Source organism: Mastigoproctus giganteus, chromosome 7, assembly GCF_048544385.1.
Source record: "Mastigoproctus giganteus isolate SK-2022 chromosome 7, ASM4854438v1, whole genome shotgun sequence".
Taxonomy (NCBI): Eukaryota; Metazoa; Arthropoda; class Arachnida; order Uropygi; family Thelyphonidae; genus Mastigoproctus; species Mastigoproctus giganteus.
Genome location: NC_143581.1, coordinates 106,886,031 through 106,913,821, shown reverse-complemented (window position 1 = coordinate 106,913,821; position 27,791 = coordinate 106,886,031). Strand labels below are relative to the sequence as shown.

The window sequence follows — 27,791 nt, the reverse complement described above, 5'->3', positions numbered from 1 at the left end:
TGAAATCTCCCCACTTTGTGACACAAACAGACTATTCCCAAGTGCATGATAGATATACCATGTACTACAGAAAACACTGAAAACAAAACGTTACCTTTTGTTGGACTCCTGGACATACAGGAATGAAAGAAATTGAACAAGCTAACCATGCAGCAAAAATGGCAACAGACATCATACCATTAACCACCAAAGTACCATTTACAGACTACAGATGTAGCATCAAAGTGAATAGCAAGGAACAGTGGCAAAAAATATGGAACGAACAAACCTATAATAAACTTTTTCAAATTAAACTAGTTTTAAAACAGTGGAAAACCAGTGAAACACAGGACTGAAAATAATCAGTAACTCTTGCCAGGTTGAGGATAGGATACACATATCTTACTCATTCCTATCAACTTAGAGCCAAAGAACCACCTCAGTGTAATCGGTGCCATGTACAACAAACAGTTAATCATTTACTAATAGATTGTCCAGCCTTAATAAACCAAAGAAAAATAGCCTTTAAGTCTGAAACTAATATTCAAGATGATTTTGTTTTGGAAAACATTTTAAGTGAAGAAAGTAATATACAAGAAATCTTTCACTACCTAAGATTAATAAGCTTGTATAATCAGATAAAAAAAAAATGAATACAGTTGAACTTTATCTCCTAATAAAGCCAGGCTTTAATTTGAACTACTATTGTAAGAGACCAGACTTGAAAATGCAAAACTATGAGAGGTGCATTATGGCCACATGTACTACAAACTACTGAACTTAAAAATGACTGAATATTTAAGGTATTACATTAGCATCAGTAAAGGCACATGATGCAAGAAAGCAAGCTTACACGGCATCAGCCAGAAAAAAAAAAAAATCCCTTCCCATTTCACCCATCCTTCGCTCCAGATGTTTGTATAATTCTGCCTTGAATTTATTTAAGCTGTCAACATCTACAATGACAGATGGAAGTTTGTTCCTGCAATCAACCGCTCACTGGCTAAAGGCAAATTTCCGCACATCTATTCTACAACGGTCTTTCCTCAATTTGAATTTATGTCCTCTCAGGCAATTAATCTGGGCAAGAGGAAGAATCCCATCATCATTGAGCTTGCTCAAACCATTCAAGGTTTGAGCAAGCTCAATCCTGATCACTTCACGGTTGCCCAGTCTCCGCACACTGTAATTTGCAACACTTATGCTTTTCTTCATAAGAGCAACTCTTTATTCCATTCACTAATCTTGTTGCCCTTCTCTGTACTCATTCCAGCAGCTCTACATCCTTCCTAAAATGAGGCCTCAGACCTGTATACAGTACTCAAGGTGTGGCCTGACCGTTGCCTTATACAAGGGGATAATCACCTCCTTATTGCTGCTAGAAAAATTCCAGTATATCATTGACAAGACACAATGAGCTATTCTTGCAGACTGTCTGCACTGCTCAGAAAACTTCATATCTGACTGCACAATTACCACCAGGTCCTTTTCAATTTCTACCACCCTGAGTGTAGTACCACACAGTTTATATGTTACTCTGGGGTTACTGCTACCCATTGCAGTACTTTACATTTGTTAATGTTAAACTTCAGTTGCCACCTCTCAGCCCATCTGCTCAACTTTTCCAGATCCTGTTTCAGTAGTGTACTGTCATTAGTTTCATTAACAGCCCTGCCAACCTTCGTATTAGCTGCAAACTTAGATATTAAGCCTGATATACCTTCATCAATAGCATTTAATAAAAACAGAAAACAGCAATGGACCCAACACTGAACCCTGGGGGACTCCACTAATAACATTAGTCCACAAAGAGCAGTGTCCATTGATTATGACTCTGTCTTCTCCCACTCAACCATTCCTTTATCCATAGCAACAACTTGCCCTTAATGCCACGCTGCTCCAATCTGTATAGCAGAATTCCATGTGCAGCAGTATCAAAGCTTTTCTGAAATCCAAGTATATGATATCAAAATTATTCTTTGCATCCAGTTCCTTTGTGACTACATCATAGTATCCAGTTAAATTGGTCAGACAAGCCTGCCCCTTAACAAACCCATGCTATGTACAAACTATAACTGAAGTCTCGTCTAGATGATCCTGCAGTGCTTCTTTAACCAGTGCCTCCATTAATTTCTCCGGAACCGAAGTTAAACTAACAGGTCTGTAATTACTTGTGTCACCCTTTGATTTTCTTTAGTAAATTTTCACATCTCCAGTCTATGGGTACCTCTGCTGAGTCCAAAGAAGCTCTCATAATTATGGCTAAGGATTTGCTTACTTCCTTTGCTGCCTACTTTAATATAACTGGATAGATCCCATCCACCCGAGGTGCCTTTCTGATGTTTATTTTCAACAATTTCTGCTCCACTTTGCTCTCAATTATTACAAAATCGTTTAGCTCACTTCCAGAGTTTAATACACCTACTCATATCAACTACTCACGTGTAAATGTTGATACAAAATGCTCATTGTTTGTTAGCTACCTGAGCAGGATCATTAGCAGTTGAACCATCGATATCAAGTGAACCAATCTGATTCATCCCCTTCCTTCTAGAGTTGACATAAATAAAGAACTCTTTGCATCCTTTTGCCTGTGTAACCTCCTTTGTGACTTGATTACAGACCAGTTTATATTTACCATATGCTTTTGTGTCACCTGTTAATTTTTATGCATCCCATGCATTTTTCTTCTCAGCTATATGTCATATTAATTCATCTGACATCCATTTAGGCCTAAACCTTGAACAATATTTCTTAGTTGGTATGAAAAGCCTACTAGCTAACATACGAACGTGTTAGAAAATTTCCTTCTTTTCCTATGTGGATAGACCATCTTTAAAATTTTGAAATATTCCTGTTGTTGGTATCAACAAGAATATTTATGGTACTTTAATTCCTACCTTTAAAAAAAGTCTATTATAGTTTAGAATTTTAGGCTTTACATCTTTCAGCTGTTTGTGACACTGATGGAGAACTGCTGTTATGAAGTATAAAGAAGGCATTCATTGCTTGCCTTAAGAACTACAAAACAAAAAAAAAGATTAAAATGATGCCTTTACACTATGTACGTCGTTTAATTTTATGGGTTAACTATCGTGTATCTACACCAATATATAGTTATATAATATTGGTGTAGATACATATAGTTATATAATATCTTTAAATACAGTAGTCTAAGGAAGAATGCCATCAGTATTGAATTTCTTAATCCATTCTCAAAGCCTTAAACACTACAACCAGATCACCTCAGTGTCTAGTCTCCAGACACTGCAGTTTGCACAACTGAAGCCATTGGTAAGACCCTCCCTTTGTTCCCTTCACCAATCTCATTGACCTGCTATGCACCTGTTCTAACAGATCTCCATCCTTCCTAACATGGGGCCTTTAGACCTTTACTCAAGCAGTACTCAAGATGCAGCTTGATCATTGCATTGTATAATGGGATAATGCAACAAAATCCAAGTTCTTACACTTGGAAAATAGCAAAACCACAAAATAAAGAATATATAGTTGGTAGGGTTTAAAAAAAAAGTGGGGGGGGGGTAAATGAAGAAAAGGATTGAGGGTTACAATATGGTGGACACAAAGCCATCTATGCAGTTCAGACAGATGGCATGTAGTGCACATCATGTGAGTGATCATTAAACATTTTTTTTTTGGAGAGAGAGAGGAGGTCATAATTCCACTTTATAAAGCAGTTGTGAGACTGCACTTTGAATACTGTGTCTAAGTTTACTGACCACTTTAAAGTGATGTCGAGCTTCTTCAGAAGGTCCAATAACCAGCAATGATATGAGGTAAGACTGTTAGGTATATGTGGGCATATACCTCACAGTCTTACCTAAAATGAATGAGGGCAGAATTTCACTGTTATAAATTATTTCAGAACTAGTAATCATAAGTTCAAATTATAGAGAAATAGGTTTAGACTGTATTGTAGGAAGTTTCCTTTTAGGCAGCAAGTTGTTACTGTAGTAAGTTAGGGCTGACAGCTTGGGGGAAACACAAAGCAGGTACATGAAGGCATTACATCAGGGGTGTTCCTAGGGTATGTAGTGCCCTGGTGCCAATTGCAATTTGGCACCCCCTTTAAAATTTTCTTTATGTGTATGTAAGTTTCAGGTGCCCCTTGAACATTGCCACCCAGGTGCAGTGCACCCTTGCTCTCTCGGGACGGCCCGCACCTGTACTTTTTTTTTGTACCATACAATAAAAATAAATATATAGATAATATTGATACCATTTTTACAGTCCAAATAATAATGTAGTTTTTTCCTTGCATAATGCTCTGCCTATTATCTGGAACCTCATGGCAAATAAAGATGAATTTAATGGACAATTTTAGGTTTACCTTTTGACAATAAATGATTATTTGTTATTACCATGTAAGTTGCACATTATGACCAAAATATAGTCCATTCATCAAAAATCTTCAAGCAACAAACTTTTTTGTTGTTATGTAGAGGGCACAGCAGTAAATATTATTTTGTAAACCAGTAACCATAAGTGTTATAGCTGCCCTGATTCTCCCATTTTAAGAGCTAAAATGTGTGTAGTTTTATTATTATTATTATTTTCATGGGGCTGATGTAGTTGAGTGGTTAGTGTTGGGGTTCAGTAGCTCATGTGACTGTTAAATATGGTTACTGATCGTATTCTTGTCAAAATTGTTAGTTGTAGTTGTGCTAATTATAAAAACAGAACTTTTTTTTTTTTTTTTTCCCTTTTTTAGTCACTTTCAGATCACTTGTTTCAATGTCACAAAAGGCCAAGTAAAACATAACTGCAAAATTGGACAACAATATAGAATAATACATCAGATGGGATTTGTATGTACTTTTCTTTGTTATTGCACTAGTATTTTTTTATTTTAATTTTAAGCTGATTGGTTTGTAATCAACTTTGAGAAATTTATAACACGGCTGCATATGAATATTTATTGATGAAATTTTTTTTTTCCCTGTACATTAGGAATAGTGCACTTGTCAGTACACTGTTCATACTGTAAACATGAATTAATAATAACACAGTGTATATACTTCATAGCACTATGTACACAGTAAAAATAAACTTAATTTCACAGTGAAAGTAGCTCTTTTTATTTCTTATCCTAAGCCATTGTTTTTGATTACAGAGCTCCATTTCTAAAAAATTTATTTAAGGACATCAATTGGTTTTTTAATAAGTAGATCTTCCTCTGCTTAAATCCCCACACCACCTCAAAACATTTGTTTTATATTATACAGGGTGTCTCAAAAATACACGGCATAACTTCTGGAATGAGTTCCTCGTATGTAGACAATAAAAATATTTTATATCAACATAATTCGGAAATGCTTGCTTGGTTTTCGAAGGTCTGTCTATGACACTTAACTGTTCACATCACCTTATAGTAATTGTTCAAAATGTCCACCTTTTGCCTGAATACAGGCCTTACGTTGACATCTCATGGACTCACGAAGACTATGGCAAATTCCTGGCATTTTTCGTATCGTCTCACAACCTGCCACAATTCGATTGCGGAGAGTTTCCACATCAGCTACTGGAGTCGGATATACCAGTGACTTTAAATAGCCCCACAAGAAGAAATCTAGTGGGTTTAAATCAGGTAATCTGCTGGCGACAAGGCCTGTACCCATTGCAGATTATAAGGATACAGTTGGTGTTCTCGCAACAACTCTCCAAATATTTGAACGTTGAACAGCCAGTTGCATTGCTATTCTGCGTGTGCTGATTCCAGGAGTGGCATGCACAACATCCAAAATCTCCTCTACTTCAGGAGTTGTAGATCTTGGTCGTCCTCTGTCGGCAGCACAAGGTGTAAAGGTCCCATGTTCACAAAGGCGGCGATGGATACCTTCAAGCGTTTTCCTGTTCTGGACATCATCGTTCTGGGAACCTTTCGTGGTACAAACAATGAGCCTCCAGAGCATTGCCATCCGCCAAACTGTACATAAAGTGCACATCCGCTTGCTCCTGATTTGAGTACATGGTTGGAATGGAAAACCACCAGATTCCGTCAGTACCTTGTGATGAAGGAAGTCACCTGTGGGAGATAAGACATTCCGGTTAATAACTCGTGAATCAAGCATTTCTGGAGCTATGTTGATATAAAATATTTTTATTGTCTACATATAACAGGAGAGATTGCTTCTACAGGGATGGGATACACTTAAATAGAAAGGGTGCAAGAATATTTGCTGATGCTATCGAGGCAGTGTTAGGTGGGTCGGAAAACTGCTAGCTTGGGGGGAGACAAAGACCAATAGATTGACAGTAGCCACTGGCAGAGGTGAAAGAGATTCTTGCACTGCTTCTATTAGAATGAGCAGAAGCCTGAAAAACAAGATGCATGGTATTTCAGAGACTGCTGGGAGCCATTGCGGTACAAGTAAACACATGGGTTGTGTTAGGGTAGCTAAGAATAGAAACAGGTGCAGGTATACTTGCGTGTACACCAATGCTAGGAGTTTAGTAAATAAATTTGATGAATTTGAGGTATTGCTCAAAACATCAAAGGCAGATATTGTTGGGATATCAGAGACGTGGTGTCACACAGATATAAGGGATGCAGAAATGCAATTTGGGGAGTACAACGTCTACAGAAAGGATAGACAGGATAGGAAGAGGGGAGGGGTTATGCTATTAGTTAAGAAACACATAAAAACCAAGGAAGTGAAGCCAGTCGACATCGCTGGACAGTGCAGTGTTGAGTCAGTTTGGTGTGACATAAGCATTGGGAGATCAAAATTGAGAGTAGGAGTGTGCTATAGGCCTAATGACTCTGATGAGTATAATAAGGAACTGTACAAGGAAATAGAGTGGGCCAGTAAATCAGAGAGTCTTATAATGGGAGATTTTAATTTCCCAGATATTGACTGGAATTTGGGGGCTGGTTACTCACACACTAGCAGGGCTTTTGTGGATTTATTGGATGATTGTTTTCTACATCAGCATGTTCGGGAGGCAACTAGAGGGAGTAATACTCTTGATTTGATTATCAGCAGTGATTCTTCATGCATTAAGAATCTGCAGATAAATGAACCACTAGGTGGCAGTGATCACAGTGTGCTGAAGTGGGATTTACTGAAAGAGGTAACTACCATTAGGGGTAAAGGGAAGGGTTATTGTTTCCGTAAAGGCGACTACGATGGACTGAGACAGTATTTAAATTCTATACAGTGGGACCAACTGATGATGTTACCAACAGCAAATTCAAAATGGGAAGCATTCAAAGAACTTATCTTGGAAGCTACTAGGCTTTACATACCAACTAAGAAATATTGTTCAAGGTTTAGGCCAAAATGGATGTCAGATGAACTAATGAGGCATATGGCAGAGAAGAAAAATGCATGGGATACTTACAAATTAACACATGACACAGAAGCCTATGATAGATACAAGTTGATATGCAACCAAGTTACAAAGGAGGTTAGGCAGGTGAAGGCAGATTACGAGAAATCCTTGGCAAGGGTGCAAAGAAAAACAGCAAAGAGTTCTTTACTTATGTAAACTCTAGAAGGAAGGGGATGAATCAGATTGGTCCACTTGATATTGATGGGTCAACTGTTGATGATCCTGCTCAGGTAGCTAACAAACTAAATGAATATTTTGCATCGACATTCACACATGAGGAGTTATTCAGCAAGGGGAATGCCAGAGGTGTATTCAACTCTAGCAGTAAGCTACAGAATCTTGAAATAACTGGGAGTAAAGTGGAGGAGAAACTGTTGAAGATAAATACAAGAAAGGCACCCGGGGTGGATGGGATCTATCCAGTTATATTAAAGGAGGCAGCAAAGGAAGTAAGCAAACCCTTAGCCATAATTATGAGAGCTTCCTTGGACTCAGGGGAGGTACCCATAGACTGGAAATGTGCAAATGTGACCCCAATTCACAAAGGAGGATCAAAGGCTGACACAAGTAATTATAGACCTGTGAGCTTAACATCTGTTCCAGGAAAATTAATGGAGGCACTGGTTAAAGAAGCACTGCAGGATTATTTAGACAAGACTTCAGTTATAGCTCAGACACAGCATGGTTTTGTTAAGGGGAAGTCTTGCCTGACCAACTTGATTGGATACTATGATGCAGTCACAAAAGAACTGGATGCAGGGAATAACTTTGATATTATATACTTGGATCTTAGAAAGGCTTTTGATACTGTTGCACATGGAAGACTGCTACACAAATTGGAGCAGTGTGACATTGGAGGCAAATTGCTGCTATGGATAAAGGGGTGGTTGAGGGGGAGAAGACAGAGAGTGGTAATCAATGGACACTGCTCATCGTGGACTAATGTTATTAGTGGAGTCCCTCAGGGCTCAGTGTTGGGTCCATTATTGTTTTCTGTATTTATAAATGATATTGATGATGGTATATCAAGCTTAATGTCCAAGTTTGCAGATGATACAAAGGTTGGCAGGGTTGTCAAGGACACTACTGACACTATGCTGCTGCAACAGGATCTGGAAAGGTTGAGCAGATGGGCTGAGAGGTGGCAAATGAAGTTTAACATTGACAAATGTAAAGTACTACACATGGGAAAAAGCAACCCCAGAGCAACGTATCAACTCTGTGGTACTACACTGACAGTGGTAGAGAATGAAAGGGACTTGGGGGTGATTGTGCAGGCAGATATGAAGTTCTCTGAGCAGTGCAGACGGGCTGCAAGAGTAGCTCATGGAGTATTGTCAATGATATACAGGAATTTTTCCAGCAGGGATAAGGAGGTGATTATTCCATTGTATAAGGCAATGGTCAGGCCACACCTAGAGTACTGTATACAGGTCTGGAGGCCTCATTTCAAGAAGGATGTAGAGCTGCTGGAACGAGTACAGAGAAGGGCAACAAGAGTAGTGAATGGAACAAAGGGGTGCTCTTACGAAGAAAGGCTTAAGTTTTGCAAATTACAGTGTCTGGAGACTAGGCACCAGCGAGGTGATCTGATAGAGGTGTATAAAGCCTTGAATGGTTTAAGCATGCTCAATGCTGATGGGATTCTTCCTCTAGCTCAGAAAAATCACCTGAGAGGGCATAAATTCAAATTGAGGAAAGACAGATGTAGGATAGACGTGCGGAAATTTGCCTTTAGCCAGCGGGTGGTTGGTTGGTGGAACAGACTGCCATCCCTTGTGGTGGAGGTTGATAGCCTAAATAAGTTTAAGGCTCAGCTGGACAGGTATTTTGAACGAACAGAGGGGTGAAGTGGAAATGGGTTTTTTTTTTTTTTGGCTGATGCTGCATAAGCTTGCTTTCTTGCATCAAATGCCTCTACTAATGCTAATGCTAAATGCTAATATAAGGAACTTATTCCAGAAGTTATGCTGTGTATTTTTGAGACACCCTGTATAACTGTACTGTCATGTATTGATGCTTTTAACAACCGATGTGAAGCAGATGATCTTCCCAATTCCCCATCAATATTTTTGGGTGCTTCATTGGAGGCTTGTATTTTACAAACTTTATCTAATTTTGGAAACGAACATGGATTTATATATTTGTGATTATTGACAGAGGATATAAGTAAACCCTCGATTTAACAGACTAAGAGGGGAGAAGGGGGAAAAAAAGCTTTAATACAATATACAGTACTGACAGTATAAAATTATGTTGCAATTTGGCCTTTGATTTACGGATATTAGAAGCCATTTGTTTTTTTACGCCGTAAATTTCATAAACGTGCTACTGAGATGCCTTGTTCTAATTTTTGTGCCACATTTAAGTTCACACGCTTTATTTTAACTCCTCTATCACTTGATGCCATTTTAAATTGTAAGGATTGAAAAATTATTCAATAAATAAAGTCACAATTCAGAAATCACAGAAACACTCTGTATGCAACCTGACCGCACGATAGGTTGAGACAGACTGACCAAAACAAAGCGAGTCGTTAGACCTGCAGTTTAGTGTCCCAAGTCACGTTCAGCTTGCAAGTCACTGCCTTCTGTAATCTGGGAAAACAGCTATTTGAACATGTTTTCAGAAAGAATAAAAAACAATTTCCTGTCTACAAATTCCTGAATTTGATTATAAAAATAAAAGTAGGTAATTATCAAAACAATAATGGAAATAGGTAATTATTATTAATTTTTAATTAATAATAACACTGAAGTTTTGTATAACCTAAAAAAAATAATATGGTTGAGATTAATATATACATTACTGTATTATTATTTGTCCGGTCCATTAAATCCGAAATGCGTTATATTGGGGTCTGTTAAATCAAGGATTTACTGTGTATGCTCTGCGTTATTTAAACTCTAGCGCTGTGTATATGCAATTTACATTAGAGGCTAAGAGAGTTTGTTCCCTACTATTTTTGGATGAATTGAGAATGAGGGAGAGTGGGTGATATATAACTGAAGTTTATCATAATGTGATATGCATCACACCATTCACAGAGCATAGGTAACACATGCCCCTTGATCTGCACTGGTGGTGGTGTAGCTATTGTTAATGAGGGCATGGTCTGCAAATTGACATGAAGTTTAACATGGTAATCTTGATGTGGTTTTCTCTAGGTAGTCATTAGCTACCACAAAACAGGAATTATTGTAGATCATTTTGAATGATGAGAGCCCCCTCCACAGATCTATTTATATTCACTTTTATGCAGGAATCTCTGCAAGTACCAGTAGGATACTGCACTCAGAATATCATGTGTGCCTCCTGAGAGGCAGGGCCATCTTTTAGTGTTCATAGGCTCAAGGTACTCTTAATTCTGAGACCTCACTACCTTATATCAAACATATTAAAATGCCCCTGCATTAAATAGTAGTAGTAGTAGTAGTGGCATGTGATGCAAGAAAGCAAGTGTATGAGCTTATGCAGCATCAGCCAAAAAAAAAAAAAAAAAAAATCACACCATTCCCTCCAAATGCCTGTCCAGTTCTTCCTTAAATTTATTCAACCTATCAACTTCCACAACGACAGATGGAAGTTTGTTCCAGCAATTAACCACCCGCTGGCTAAAGGCAAATTTCCGCACATCTATTCTACATCTGTCCTTTCTTAATTTGAATTTATGCCCCCTTAGGTTCGTAATCTGAACAAGTGGAAGGATCCCATCAGAATTCAGCATGCTGAACCCATTCAAGGCCTTATACACCTCAATCAGATCACCGCGCAGGTGCTTAGTCTCCAGCCACTGCAATTTGCAGAACTTAAGCCTCTCTTGATAAGAGGATCCCTTCATTCCCCTCACCAATCTTGTTGCCCTTCTCTGTACACGCTCAAGTAAATCTACATTCTTCCTAAAATGAGGCCTCCAGACCTGTACACAGTACTCAAGGCGTGGCCTGACCATTGCCTTATACAGAGGGATAATCACCTCCTTTTCCCTGCTAGCAAAATTCCTATATATCATTGACAAAACCCCATGACCTGCCCTGGCAGCCTGTCTGCATTGCTCAGAAAACTTCATATCTGCCTGCACAATTACTCCCAGGTCTTTTTAATTTTCTACCACCTTAAGTGTAGTACCACACAGTTGGTACGTTTCTCTGGGATTACTTCTACCCATATGCAGTACTTTGCATTTGTCAAGGTTAAACTTCAGTTGCCACTTCTTAGCCCATCTGCCCAAATTATCCAGATCCTGTTGCAGTAGCACACTGCCATTACTGTCATTAACAACCCTGCCAACCTTTGTATCATCTGCAAACTTCGGCATTAAGCCTGATATACCTTCATCAATATCATTGATAAATATACAAAACAACAGTGGACCTAACACCGAACCCTGTGGGACACCACTAATAACATTAGTCCAAGAAGAGCAGCACCCATTGATTACCACCCTCTGTCTTCTCCCACTTAACCATCCTTTTATCCATTGTAGCAACTTACCCTTAATACCATTCTGCTCCAATTTGTACAATAGTCTTCCATGCGCAACAGTGTCAAAAGCTTTCCTGAAATCCAAATATATGATATCAAAATTATTTTTTGCATCCAGTTCCTTTGTAACCACATCATAATATCCTATCAAATTTGTCAGACAAGACTTTCCCTTAACAAACCCATGCTGTGTCTGAATTATTGCTGCAGTCTTGTCTAGATGATCTTTAACCAGTGACTCCATTATTTTACCAGGAACAGAAGTTAAATTAAGTGGTCTGTAATTACTTGTGTCACCCTTCGATCCCCCTTTGTGAATTGGGGATACATTTGCACATCTCCAGTCCGTGGGAACCTCCCCTGAGTCCAAGGACACTCTCATAATTATGACTAAGGGTTTGCTTAGTTGCTTTGCCGCCTCCTTTAATATAACTGGATAGATCCCATCCACCCCAGGTGCTTTTCTTACGTTTAACTTCAACAATTTTTCTTCCACTTTGCTCTCAGTTATTCCAAAATCATTAAGTATCCTGCTACAATTTGATAACCTTCTGCCATTTTCAAACCTTAATAATTCCTCATGTGTGAATGTAGATGCAAAATAATCATTGTTTGTTTGCTATCTGAGCAGGATCATCAACAGTCGAACCATCGATGTCAAGTGGACCAATCTGATTCATCCCCTTCCTTTTAGAGTTTATATAAGTAAAGAAATCCTTGCCGTTTTTCTTAGCATCTTTTGCCAAGGATTTCTCGTAATGTTTTGTTTTGTTTTTAAAACAAAAACAAAACAAAACAAATATTTTGTTTTTAAAGAAATTTGAAAAGTGTTTCTGTAAACTTGATATATTGAATTTATTTTTCACAAACTTATTCCAGCAATAACTTACTTGCAGTAAACTTTTATGATGTTAAGGATTTTGCTAATAGAAAAAGCTGAAGAAAGAATTTAACTTAGAAATTTGTATTTTAGGATTAGCTTTTAAAATTTTATTTTTGGAATAAAATCATCGAATTCTATTTTTTTCATAAGCTCTAGGCACGGTGCTGAACAGAAAAGATGGCCCTGCTGACAGGAAATTAATAGCAGTTTTAGAGAATGTGAAATCTCTCATAATCCTTTACGAGGATTATGAGAGACTTTTAGGGTTTGAAGAACAGGTTATAGAAAGCACCAGCCAGACATGAAATTAACTAATTGGGATATTCCTGCATTGACCATATGTGTTAGGCATTTCATATTGAAGGAGAATATATAAGCTGTAGAAGTGGGGGGTATACATATTCATTTCACCTTTGAGAGGTGAAATGAATATAATGAATAATACCTCTGGAATAATAAATAATACCTCTGAAATAGCTCTAGTCAGGCCAGATTCATTTTTCCAGTAAAGAACACCCTTAACCTATCACTGCTAGAGCATGTTCATGTTGGGTCATAACACATTATTCTGTATTTAGCTGATAAACCTGAATTGCTAAATTGAGAAAGCAGTGCGAGAAATTCCACTCACTTTCATAATTTTAGAAAATATTCACCCTATTTTATTATTTAAAAGTTCATATCAATTTTCATCCTATTATTTCCACATGACAAGCCCCAGGGGCTCACATGTGGTGAGTGTGGGCTTGGCACACCCAGGGTCCTGAGCTGGATATCATCATCATTCTTCTCTTTCTTGGTGGTTTCTTTACACTTCCCTCCCTCTCTCTCTTTGGCCAGTGCAGCATAAGCCTCAGGCTTCCTTGCACCTTATGGCTAATAATAATAATTAAAGAATTGCTGATTAAGATTGAGCAGAGCTGTTCAAAAACCATTATTATCTGTTTTTTAATTAGTTCTTCTAGATATGATTTATTTATTTGCTTTTGACATTATTTTACTTTTATTCCATCAGCTTTTTTTTTTTTTTAGTTAATTATCCAATGTGTAGTCAGGATAATGTGACTGAATGACCCAGCTTCATCGCCCTATAAAATTAAGCATTTTGGGATTACTGTTGTCGACACCATTCTGTCACATTTGCTTAACATGTAAAATTCTGAAAATTGCCCATGCTAATTTTTATCATTGCCACAGGGAATACCCTCCATATATAGGATTATAATATATATATTACAGAATTGCTGTAGTAATATCAATAAACACAATGGATCCTCCCGTAGGGCACTGCTAGAACTGGAAAAGTTCTATGGAATGAGAGGGTATATTTATACAAATATGAAAAATTGTAGGGAGGTAAAAAAAAAACATTATCCTTTGTAGCATTTAGCAGAAAATTGCACAATTTTTCATTAAAACAGCAGTATGTATATGGTGCATCTGTATAATTTATTAAAATTTGTATAATTGATTGATTCTGTATAATTTATATAATTGATTCTGTATAATTTATTAAAATTTATTAAAATTATACAGATGCATAATGTTAATATATTATTAACAGATTGCATGTACTATTAATTTTTTTAATGCCTGGTCCTCTTATTTTAATGTTTAGAAAAGTTCAATAGGAATAGTTTCTAACAAAATTTTTATTGCAATTTAGAAATTTGTTACGTAGGAGTTCAACTCTATTTTCACTGTGTGATAATGTTGTCTTTGGCGATACATTTTAATTATTTCTAACAATGAAATAGCTCTGGATATCTTTCAAAATTTAGTTGATTTGTGGTCTTTCACAAGCACATTACCATACTTCTCTCTGGTGTATGAAGATTCATTAGCCATTGCTTTATGGATATAACACTTTTAATAGAAGAAAAATCAGCATTAGAGAACTTTAAAATGTACACACACATGCATAACAAAAACTAAAGTTATCAGTATGTCAACACGCACTACAAAATTTGGGGGGGGGGGGTGAGCGAAGCTGAACTTTCTGCACACTGTATAATGTCAAAAAATGCAAAAAAGTAATTTTTACTTGCTTTTTTTTTTTCTCTCATTGTAAATGGATAATTGTAATATTTGATAAATAAAATTTTTTTACCTTCTAGCATGAATATTAAGATATATGAAATGTTTGATTTGAACAATGCACTCTGTCTATTCTTAAAATAATAATTTGTCTTTATTCGGTCGATATAAACATACAGGTAACCCTCGTATAACACGGTAGTTAGGTTCCTATAAAATCTCGTGTAATGTGAAACTGTGATATACAGGACTAAGAACCAGTACAAAAAAGGGGGGTTATGTTCCAAAAGCTAAAAAAAATACACCATTTTTTTATATCTATCGGAAAGTTAATTTTTATTAAAAATAGTAATAACTGAACAAACTATGATACATATATGCCAGATAATGTACATTCATTTAATTTTCTTCCTCTTTATCGCTGCTAAGCACAATCAAATGAGAACATTTTCTCTGTTGTAGAATATCTTCTGCGTATCTTCTGCTCTCTCTCTCTCTCTCTCTAAAAAATCAGTAAGCTGGGTTTGTTTTCTTTTGCTTGATAGATCTTGTAAATTTCATGGCTTGAAGCTCACTTTTGAACTTTGTGCTCCTTTTAGTCGAAGCATCTGCATTCAAAAAATAAGATTCTAATTGCTCGGCTAATTTTTTGCCTTCCCACATACCTTTTACTGTAAAATTTGGAACTTCAGAATTTTCATCTGCACTATCATCCTCTCAATTGTGATTTGGTTTACCTCCGATGCCATTGCTACGAAATTTGCTTCGCTGGATTTCTTTTTCTTTTCACCTCTTTTTCTACCAGTAATTCTTGAATATCTTCAGTAGTCATATCATTCCCCTCCTACTAACTTAGCAAGTCTACCGTCACACTGATTCCGTTTTCTTCCAGTTTGACCATACAGTATTTTCAGAATGAACTGACTCTGGCCATACTTTTTTCCAACATGCAGTTAACGTTGACAGTTGGTTATACTTCTTTGAGCAATAAAGCTATGATTCTGATACAGTTTACAACTGAAAAATGTTTCCATGCCTCCAACACTTCAATAGATTCGGAAACACATTTTTCCAAAATCTATTGTAACAATTTTATCATGTAATGAGTTTTAAAGATAGATATAATGCCTTGATCTAATGGCTGAATTAAAGAAGTTGTATTAGGTGGTAGGAACATTACTTCAATGTTTGTATGACTTAAATCTTTTGAATGGCCTGGCATGTTATCCAATAGTAATAAAACTTTGAAATCTAGATTTTTTTTTTTTTTTTCCCTTAAGTTCAATAGCACAGAACCTAACATGGGGGTTTTCCCAATAATTTTTTTTGTATAATGACTAGCTAGCCAAAAGGTGAATTTACAAAAAAAGAATGGAAATGTTGAAAATTACATCCAACATAATAGCAGAGTTTTCTTCCCCTGCACAAAAGTTCAAAAATACTGTGTTATATGAGGTTTGCCACAATTCTCTAACTGTATTAGAGCAAAACCATGTTATTTAGTACAGTACTGTGTTGTGCGAGGATTGCTGAAATTTATCAATCATGTTAGAGCAAAACCGTGTTGTAGAAGTACCGTGTTATACGGGGGATTGCCTGTACACTATTGTCAGTCTTAATTTTCTAGTTTTTAACTTGTATTATAAGTTACAAACTAGAAAATTTAAGTCTGAAAACTAGAATAGATGCCATTTTTTAAAATTGAGGTTATATGTTGTCATAATTCATTTGATGAAAACAACTAAAACACTAACTTGATATAATTGTGTATCAGAAACTTTTGGAGTTCTAGTTCCTTTTAGTTAGTTGTTTAAAATATTCTTATACATAAATTACCCTATTAACATCCCCTTCTTTCTGTGTTATTATTTAATCTTCATTTTTGTTTGTTTTTCTCTTTAGTCATAAAAAATATCTGTATTATTAATGCTACATTTTACATAACCTTTTTAGGAAAAAAAAGCATTCATGATGAGGCTGGTGAGACTGCGCATCCTTTTTCTGATAACATCATTTGGAATACTAATTCTGGGTTTTCATATATGGGGTCCAGAGTGGAATAGCAGTTCACAGAATCTAATAGAAGAAATAAGGAAAGACGATACATTAGACCTCTCATGCCGGCATCCTGATCTCGATCCCTTTAATCCAGATATTTCTAAGTAAGTAGTAACAAGTTGTATTACTATTTCTTTTGGGAGAAATGTATACATCGGATGCTCAGTTATCGTATGCTAACAGAACATTAATTTTCCATATAAACTCATATGCCTTGCTGATATAATTCCCAAAGATTTACAAATAATTTGATTTTTTTTATGCATACATTTTTTATCAGTCCATATTTGCAAAATTCTTTCCATTTCTCCCATTATGCTAGTACACACATGAGTGGAAGTAATTCACTGAATGCTCAAACCTATTTTTGCATGTTTCGTAAATCGCTCTTTATCCTTCACTATTGTATTTATTGTTGGACAAGCTACATTGCATGGTCATTAGATGCAATGCCTTCACCACTTTCAGCTCTTCTTATTATTTTCATTTCCTCCTCGAAAGTAATGGTGCGCCTCCGTAGCCAGGTGGGAAGGAGCAACAGTGCGTAGCATACGCTTCTTGATTAGACCGGAGTTCGAGCCCGTCACCACCAAATACGGAGGATGCGGAAAGGTCAGGGAATGACCACCGCATATTCCCGGAGCAATATGGCCTTAGTTGCTAATGCTCCTAAAAACCAAATTACAAACAAACAAACATCCTCAAAAGTAATGCATGTCTTTTTTCTATTTACCTGCCTGTTTGAAAAGTTCCAAATATTTCAACAATTTACTTTTAGGCTAAAACTATGAAAACTGAGAATGCATAACCACAACATCAATTCTTGAGACTGCCATACAAAACCAAAACATTTTGTTTCACTTTTGTATTTGTAAAGCACATTAGTTTCTAATCCCATAAATAAATAAATTTTCTGTTTATACTCTGAGACAATCAGAGAAGTGTACAATTGCAATAGTTGTTTCACAGATAACATTACATCTTCAGTGCACTGAAGATGTAATGTTAATGATATGCACATATATCAGACAGAGGGTTTCAATGTGGAATGTATATATCATCAGATGTACCTTAACTGAGAATTAGATGTATATGTATGTAATTGATTATGGCTACAATCATTACACCATGAAAGAAAAAATAAAATAAAGAAATGGTAATCCAACTGCTCCCTACCCCTTTTTTTACGCTCGTGTAAAGAAAATAATAATGTGTGTGTGGTACTTACTAACTGTAATGGGGACATAATACATCAGCAGATTTATATTTATAAGGGTATTCAACTAATATATGTACTTTTGGAGTAAACAATTTAGTTAGATGTGAAATGCTAACTGAACATTAATTTTTAATGTTTAAAACCACTGCCACCTTGCTGTATTCATAACGCATGAGATAATAATGACACCTTCTGGGACTGATGCTGGTTTGTAAGTATAGCCAGAGGCATAACTATGGTATGTGAAATGTAGCCTTGACCACAGGCACCAAACGGAGCTTCTATACTCGGAGTATAGGGTCTGTGCACCCTGTGGGTGAAAAGTTAAGTAAATTCAAGGTTGGGAAAATAAAAGCCATAAAATAAATTATATAGTTGGAGGGGTTGAATTAAAAATCTCAAAGGAAGAAAGGGATTTTGGGATTATAATTCAATTGCAAGACTTCCACTTGGACTACTACATCCAGGTGGATGTAGTAGTTGAAGTGGATTTAACCTGCGGTGGCCACGTGAAAAAAAAACTAGCTTTGTGAAAAGGTCCAAAGACGAGAAACATGATTAATGAAATTGGCAATCTCACCAGATGGGTAGGCTACAAAATTTTATAGCAAGATACCTTTAGAGTAAATGTGACTGAATTATATAAGGCTGTGAATAGAATAGTAAAATGAATGAAGGCAAAATGTTCACGTATGACACTTTAACCAAGAGGCATAAATTCAAACTGAGGGGTAAGACAGCATTGTAGTATGGTTTGCTTTAGACAGCAATTCATTAGTCATTGGAATAAGTTGTCTCCATGGGTATTTGATGTCAACAGCTTGAGCTAATTCAAAGGCTAATTTAAATTCTTCTTCTTTCGGTACCTACTGGGGGAAGGAACCACAAGGATTGCGTTTTTTTTGGCCAGTCCAGCAAACGATCAGCTTCCTTGCACAGTAAGCTAATCTTCTAATTAATTAAATTCATTAAAATGTATTATTTACTGCTGAATCCATTTACTCTCAAGGTTAAGTTAAAGGCTTAACGTGTTGCAGTTCCCCAAAGGGAAAAAAAATTCCGACTGCTGCTCCTGTTCTCTCTATTAAACTTTTATTTCCTCTTTACCGCTGTAATCAGGTACTGGCTTTCTCAATTTATCTTCTGCTATGTTACACAGTTAAGTTGGGAACAAATGGGAATGAGAGTAGCTCTGTGCGGGCGAAGTTTTTACAGCTCCAGCTAATAGGAAGTTTTTCTTAAATTTTTGCCATTTTATTGACTTAAGTTGGCATATTAAAAATATGTTTTCTAGAAGTAGCTTTATATTCCTAGTTACGATACTTAGTTTATTTTTAACATAGATAGAACTTTTGTAGGTTATTACTTAGTACAGTCAGTTCTGCTATAACGCGATACATGTGTTCCTAAAATTTTGGGCATTAAAAAAAAATAACAGGGTTTATGGAAAAATGGCGATAGGGACAGAGTACTCAAAAAAAAAAAAAAAAAAAAAATTCAGTGTAAGTAAGTAAAACACTAAAAAAAGGTAGAAACCAAATAAAATTGCTCACACAGTTTTAAACATATTAAATTTCTAATAAATAAATAAATCTACAGTAAATATAGCACTGTAATATACAGGGTGTCTCAAAAATATTGATACAAATGTTTAGGGGAGGTAAGTAACATCTAAAGGAATGTGAATCGCATAGGAACCCATAACCAGAAACGTCACCGTAAGTCGGTAGACAGCACTGTTCATCAGTTCGTGAGAGGCAAAATTTCTGGTTTACTCATTCAAGCAGTAGTCACCGCACGAAGAGCATGCATCGATATACGAACTGTGAGACATGCACCTTGTGTATAGATTAGCAGAGGGCAGTGGACGAGCCGATCAACGAATTTATGGAGAATGCTTCCCAGACAGACAGACATGTACCGGACCACCGTTTGTTTGCACGTGTGCATCAAAATTTGTGGTATTATGGGTCATTTAGAGGTAACAGGAATATTGCGGGCAGACCACGTTCGACGTAAACTCCCGCCATGGAAGAAAGCGTGTTGAATGCCGTCCAGAATAATCCTGCTACTAGCACACATGGCGTTGTCTCTGCCTTAGGAGTGTCTCGTTGCAGTGTACAGTGTGCAATGAGATTCCTCATGATGATTCCTTACACCCCTTTCATCTCCAAAGGGTTCAGTTACTGCTCCCCCAAGATCATCCTGCACGCATGGCTTTTGTGCAGTGGTTTCTCCAAGAAAGTGTTCAAGACTTGAATTTTCCCGGCCTATGTTTTGTTCACGGATGAGGCTTATTTCACTCGGGAAAGCTTATTCAATCAGCACAATGCTCATGTGTGGGCTCACGACAACCCACATGGTGTGCGCCCCCATGTGGCACAACATTGTTTCGCAATAAATGTTTGGGCAGGTATGGTCGGTGACTGCTTAGTCTGCCCATACCTGTTACAATCCCACATGAACTCTGCTAAATATCGGATCTTTCTTGAACAAGTTCTACCAGGGTTACTTGATGATGTTCCAGCAAATGTAAGAAGCAACATTTGGTTTCAACATGACGATGCGCCTGCCCATTATGGAAGGTGTGTTCGTGACCATTTGAACAGGCGTTTTGGGCATCCATGGATTGGCCGTGGTGGACCCTTTGCCTGGCCCCCATGCTCACCTGATTTATCGAGCCTTGATTTCTTTCTGTGGGGGGCCCTGAAATCCATGGTGTATGAATCGCCTGTGGAGACAGAAATGAATCTCGTGGCGAGACTTGTCTGCGCTACTGCTACTGTCAAAGAAACTCCAGGTGTGTTCTACCATGTCTGCCAATCCATGCTGTGTCAGATGCATCGCATCTCATGGTGGAACCTTCGAGCATCTGTTGTAACATCGTGAAATGCATCCATCTCGTACTCCATTGTTAATATTATGTCAAATAAATGTTTGCCACTAATTACTGTCTCGTGTCATTTATGCTTCTTGTGCCTCTGCTACTACCTTCCTGTGACGTTTCCGGTTATGGGTTCCTATGCGATTCACATTCCTTTAGATGTTACCTACCTCCCCTAAACGTTTGTACCGATATTTTTGAGACACCCTGTATACATACATACCAATGGCTATTTCTGTTCATTGACTTTTTTTTTTTTTTTTTTTTATTGTAAAATTTAAAACAGTAAAAAAGATAAGCAGTCAATCAATAATGATGAACATGGCAAGCATAAATTGCACAAGTGCGATACGCAGTAAGAATTTCCCACATTAAAAATAGGAATGAAGAGAAGATTCTGAAAATTTATTCATTTTTTTTATATGATTGAAGATTTCATGGAAGGGGAAACACATTTCACCATAATAACATAAAAAAACTCACAGAATTCCAGCTATCGGTATTATCGCAAATGCAGATGTAATTAGATTGCACTAACAAAAAAAGCCCAGTAAACCGGGAACTGCAAATTGTTTTATGGTAGTGACCTCCAGCAATGTATCCTCTGTTCACGCTATCACGCCTCACAAAATTTCTGTTCGAACTGAAAAATGTGAGCTCCTGAAAACAGGAGTTTGACTACGATATCTTGTGAATGCAATGAATGACAACAGTATGTCTCCGACCAATTCAACTACAGTAAATGGGAAATAGCTCTCGCACATTTGACACTTTGTAAGCTTCGTGAACTTGTATGTATTGCTGCGCAGGTCACTATTTTCAGCTTGGTGCCGAGTTTTGCATTCACCTGATGTTACTCGAAGACAAAATCCCGTATGAGCCAATGCAAAAATCATGTTATACCTGCATTGTTCCCTGATATATATCAGTCGCGTTGTGAAGTGACTGTATCGGTAAGGGTATCCATGTGTTCGACAAGATTTTGCAGCTCCGGTGAACGCTAAGTTTTTAATTATATTTAGTTGTTTTATTGACTTAATTGTTGCATTAAACTATTTTCTATAAGTAGCTTATAGTTCTATATATTTAAGCTCCTTGGTTTATTTTAAATTTAGATAGCGATTTTTAAAGTTAATACTTAATGTCCGTAGATTATACCATTCGTAACTTCCGCCGTTGTTATACAATACAACATATATCCCGAACTAGGTAGCGAAACACATAGCACTGCATTAGAAATCTGTTAGCTTAGTATAGTATTATCAATTAATCAGTAAAATTTATTAATCTTATTAAATTTGGTTGTTAATTAAATTGTACTTAAACGGAATCATGACCCAGACTAGAGCAGCAAAGCAATGATCACAGATTAGGCATAGTGCTGTGACTTGGGAAGAACCGAAGGGGCAATTCTCCAACTCATCTCAGTCTAAAAAAATGCGTGAAATGTGAAATGTTTGCAGACCTGTCTAGAACAGGACATGATCTAGCCAAGGAGGATATTTTTGTGTGTGAGGATATTAGGTGCCAACTCAGCATTCTGATGGGCATCTATGAGAGTTTGGGGTGTAGGGTAGATGCCCTCGAGGAATTTAATGAGGGGGCCCATCAAGCTCTCGGCTGTCCAACCCAACAGCAGAGCTCACTACTGGACATCAGGCAACATAGCAGCAATCTCCAAGGCAGAATGTGCTGGTCCCACAGGAGCCAAGGAGATGGGGAATATATTATGCAAAAAGGATAGGTGGAACAGGACCAACCAGGGTATGTCTGCCAGGAGGCAAAAGTTGATGATGTTCTAGAGCAGATATCATTTTTTAAGGGTACAAAAGGTGGTATTATTGTACACGTTAGGATTAATGACATTCAGAGTAAGAGATCTGCAGATGTAATTAACAAGTACAGGTCAATGTAGAAAAAAAGTCGCAAGCTAGGGTTGAATTTGAAAATGTCTGCAATTCTGCCCAGACATGATAGGAGGGAGTATATGATGAGAGCCTTGTCAATGAATTCGACCCTGCAGAGATTATGCAAGGCTCATGGGGTAGAATTTTTGGCGAAGGTAAAGAAAGCCAACACGAGAATGACGAGAAATGTCGGATAACTTACGTGGAAAATTAGTTTCCCCGATACAGCACTCTAACGCTGCTCACTCGGTAAACAGACGGTAGAAGTTATCAGTCTGGAGCAAAGTTGAGAATGATATATTGATTGACAGGTAGGCGTGGAAAAATGTGCTGATTGATGCACGAACACAACACACAATAACATTGGTTTAGTATCACTTTAGTAGCACTCAGAAGCACTAATGGTAACTTGCCCTAATTCCACATACCCTAATGAACGCTTTCCATAATGGTCAAAAAAAGTCAGGTTACCTCCACTTGAATCCCTCCCGAAGTGGAGGGGGTAACCTAACCTTTTTTCTTTAGAATCACAGTCATATTTAGAAATACATTCATGAAAAAATAAATTTTTTTATGACTATTTTTATTTTCTTGTTCAATAATATGCCTTAATGGTGAAAAAAGGTCAGGTTATCTCCACTTGAATCCCATGGGAGCTTGAACCTCTCCCGAAATGTAGGGGATAACCTAACCTTTTTTCTTTAGAATCATGGGTGGACTAGTGCATAAATTGTTTATTAACAAAATATTAATTTTTTATTACTGTACATTTATTTTTAAAGATGCTCGTGCGGATACACACTTATCATAACGTCAATCAACACCTCAATAGCTATTCACTATATATATATAAAGAATCTTTCTTTCTTTTCCTATTATTTCCTAACCAATGTTTAAGGTTAGGTCACGAAATATAAGGAAACCTTATTTCCTCTGTTATTTCCTAACCTACATTTAAGGTCAGTTTACGAAATATAACGAAAAATAAAGAAACCTTTTCCTTTTTTCGTAACCAAAGCTAAATCAACAATATAGTAAAAACACTCAAGAACTCCAAAAATCTGCTTTTAACAATGAGAAAAAAACATAATGAAGAACATAAAAATGAATGGAACGAAACTTTTATTAATTTAGTTTTCATCAAAAAATCAACCAACATTTTATTTTCCTTACAAATTTCTTCCATCTTTAAAAGATTCATTGCTGCTATTACCTGTTTACCGTTCATCACAAAACTATTATGGACATTTCTTTACTCATTAATACACATTATAATGCCAACCAATGACTACACAGTAGCTTGTCGTCTGTCGCGCCCACCACCAATCATTTTGTTTGCCACGCCTGCCTGTCAATCAATATATCCTTCTCGATTTCGGCTCCTTACTTAAAGATGTAACTACCATCAAGGGTAAATGGAAGGGATTTTCTTTTCGTAAAGAAGACTATAGTGGTCTCAGGCAGTTTTTGAATTCTTCAGTGGGATCAACTGATGATGTTAAAAACATTGAATTCTAAATGGGAGGCCTTCAGAGAATTAATCTTGGAAGCTACTAGACTTTTCATACCAACTAAGAAAATACCGTTCAAGATTTAGGCCCAAATGGATGTCAGACGAACTAATGAGACATATGGCAGAGAAGAAAAATGCATGGGATACATATAAATTAACACGTGACAGAGAAGCCTATGATAGATATAAGTTGATCTGTAACCAAGTTACAAAGGAGGTTAGGCAGGTGAAGGCAGATTATGAGAAATCTTTGGCAAAGGATGCAAAGAAAAACAGCAAAGAGTTCTTTCTGTTTTTCTTTGCATCCTTTGCCATCTATGTAAACTCTAGAAGGAATTATGTCAATTATGTAAACTCTAGAAGGAAGAGGATGAATCAGATTGGTCCACTTGATATCGATGGTTCAACTATTGATGATCCTGCTCAGCTAGCTAACAAACTAAATGAATATTTTGCATCAACATTCACACATGAGGAGTTAATCAGTGAGGGGAATGCCAGAGTTGTATTCAACTCTGGCAGTAGGCTAGATAATCTTGTAATAACTGAGAGTAAAGTGGAGGAGAAATTGTTGAAGATAAACACAAGAAAGGCACCTGGGGTGGATGGGATCTATCCAGTTATATTAAAGGAGGCAGTAAAGGAAATAAGCAAACCCTTAGCCATAATTATGAGAGCTTTCTTGGACTCGGGGGAGGTACCCATAGACTGGAGATGTGCAAATGTGATCCCAATTCACAAAGGAGGATCAAAGGCTGACACAAGTAATTACAGACCTGTGAGTTTAACTTCTGTTCCAGGAAAATTAATGGAGGCACTGGTTAAAGAAGCACTGCAGGATCATCTAGACAAGACTTCAGTTATAGCTCGAACACAGCATGGTTTTGTTAAAGGAAAGTCTTGCCTGACCAATTTGATTGGATACTATGATGCAGTCATAAAAGAACTGGATGCAGGGAATAACTTTGATATTATATACTTGGATCTTAAAAAGGGTTTTGATACTGTTGCACATGGAAAACTGCTGCACAAATTGGAGCAGTGTGGCATTGGAGGCAAATTGCCGCTATGGATAAAGGGGTGGTTGAGGGGGAGAAGGCAGAGAGTGGTAATCAATGGACACTGCTCATCATTGAGTAATGTTATTAGTGGAGTCCTTCAGGGTTCAGTGTTGGGTCCATTATTGTTTTCTGTATTTATAAATAATATTGGTATATCAAGCTTAATGTCCAAATTTTCAGATAATACAAAGGTTGGCAGGGTTGTTAAGGACACTACTGACGCTATGCTGCTGCAACAGGATCTGGAAAGATTGAGCAGATGGGCTGAGAGGTGGCAAATGAAGTTTAATATTGACAAATGTAAAGTACTACATATGGGAAACAGCAACCCCAGAGCAGTGTACCAACTCTGTGGTACTACACTGAAGTGGTAGAGAATGAAAAGGGACCTAGGGTAATTGTGCAGGTAGATATGAAGTTCTCTGAGTAGTGCAGACGGGCTGCAAGAGTAGCTCATGGTGTCTTATCAATGATATACAGAAATTTTTCTAGCAGGGATAAGGAGGTGATTATTCCCTTGTATAGGGCAATGGTCAGGCCACACCTTGAGTACTGTATCCAGGTCTGGAGGCCTCAATTCAAGAAGGATATAGAGCTGCTGGAATGAGTACAGAGAAGGGCAACAAGATTAGTGAATGGAACAAAGGGTAGCTCTTATGAAGAACGGCTTAAGTTTTGCAAATTACAGTGTCTGGAAACTAGGCACCAGCGAGGTGATCTGATAGAGGTTTATAAAGCCTTGAATGGTTTGAGCATGCTCAATGCTGATGTATTTCTGCCTCTTGCTCAGAATAATCACCTGAGAGTGCATAAATTGAGAAAAGACAGATATAGGATAGATGTGTGGAAATTTGCCTTTAGCCAGCGGGTAGTTAGTTGGTGGAACAGACTTCCATCCGTTGTTGCGGAAGTTGATAGCCTAAATAGATTTAAGGCTCAGCTGGACAGGTATTTTAAAGAACAGAGGGGTGAAGTGAAGTGGAAGTTTTTTTGTTTTTTTTTGGCTGAAGCTGCATAAGCTTGCTTTCTTGCATCATATGCCTCTACTAATGCTAACATCTTTTAGTTTAAATTTCATTGGGAATAGAAAGCTGCTTATGGTTGAAATGGAGTGTTTACTTCTACTTTGGATTGAAGACTGTAATCAATAAAAAATCCCAATCAGTTTGGCTAGCATTCAGGCCAAAGCGTTGAAGTTGGTTGCCACATTGAAAGAAAATGGTAATTACACAGAGACTTTTACTGCCAATAAAGGCTGGTTTCATCATTTCAGAAGTTGGCATGAACTGATTAATTTTAAGCTATCTGGTGAAGCTGCTAGTGCAGATAAGGATACTGCTGTGAAATTTGCACCCAGATTCCAAGGATTAGTTAAAGCAGGTGGTTATGATGATCATCAAATATTTAATGTTGATGAGACAGGTCTTTTTTGGAAGGCAACCCCATCAAGAACTTATGCGACGAAAGACAGGATCGCAAAGTGGCTATAAAGGAATTAAAGATAGATTAACTCTTTTATTAGGAGGCAACACAGAGGAGAATCCCAGAGCATTAAAAAATCGTAGCAGAGCATCTCTACCCATCATTTGGCGTGCAAATAAAAGGTCATGGGTTAATAACATTGTTTCAAGACTGGTTTCAATCTTATTTTTGTCCAGCGGTAGAGAGATACTGTAGGCAAAATAATTTAACTTTTAAAGCATTACTACTGTTGGATAATGTTCCAGGTCACCCTGGTTCTCTTGGGGACTTGAATGAAAATGTGAAAATTTGCTTTTTACCACCAAACACAACTTCATTAATCCAGCCAATGGACCAAGGAGTTATTTCAACTTTTAAAGCATATTTGACGGAATTTCGGACAGGCTATTGACACTACAACTGGAGATCGTGCAATTTCTCAAGCTGAGTTTTGGAAGAAATTACATAACGCATGCAATTGAAAACATGAAGCATCATGGCAGGAAATAACAGCAGTAATATTCATGCAGTATGGCAGAAACTTTTATGCACTGTGCAAATAACTTCGCAGGATTTAAATTGAACGTAAATGAAGTTATAGAAGAAATAACTGACCGTGAGAATGTTGGCACTGCCGCCGTTCGAGAGACTAGATATGCAGCCAGAGGAAATTAATGAAGGCGAAGTTATTGACATAAATGAGGAAAATGGTTGTGATGAAAAGGATGAAGATATTCCAGAGGAAGTGACGCCAGCAAAAAACTTCACATTAAAGCAACTCTCTGAGATATTTCACGACATTGAAAGTACAAAGGATAAAATGTTGGAAGCTGATCCAAACTTAGAAAGGAGTATGACAATTCACCAAGGCATAGAAAAGATGCTCACTCCGTATCATAAGTTATACAGTGAGAAGGCAAGCACTGCTCAAACTACTCTTGATAAGTT

General features: G+C 37.2%; 1 protein-coding gene across 2 annotated transcripts in view; it reads left to right on the top strand.

The window, feature by feature from the left end:
* The window catches only part of LOC150083135 (uncharacterized), a 122,744-nt gene that overhangs the window by 1,582 nt on the left and 93,371 nt on the right, over positions 1-27,791 (top strand). The window contains exons 2-3 of one of the 2 annotated variants that reach the window (XM_090377067.1): positions 4,712-4,808; positions 16,694-16,902. In XM_090377067.1, coding sequence (XP_090233193.1) covers positions 4,800-4,808; positions 16,694-16,902 — 218 coding nt within the window. In that variant the 5' untranslated portion in view covers positions 4,712-4,799. The remainder of the gene's footprint in view (positions 1-4,711; positions 4,809-16,693; positions 16,903-27,791) is intronic. The other variant, XM_090377068.1, reaches the window with a different exon arrangement.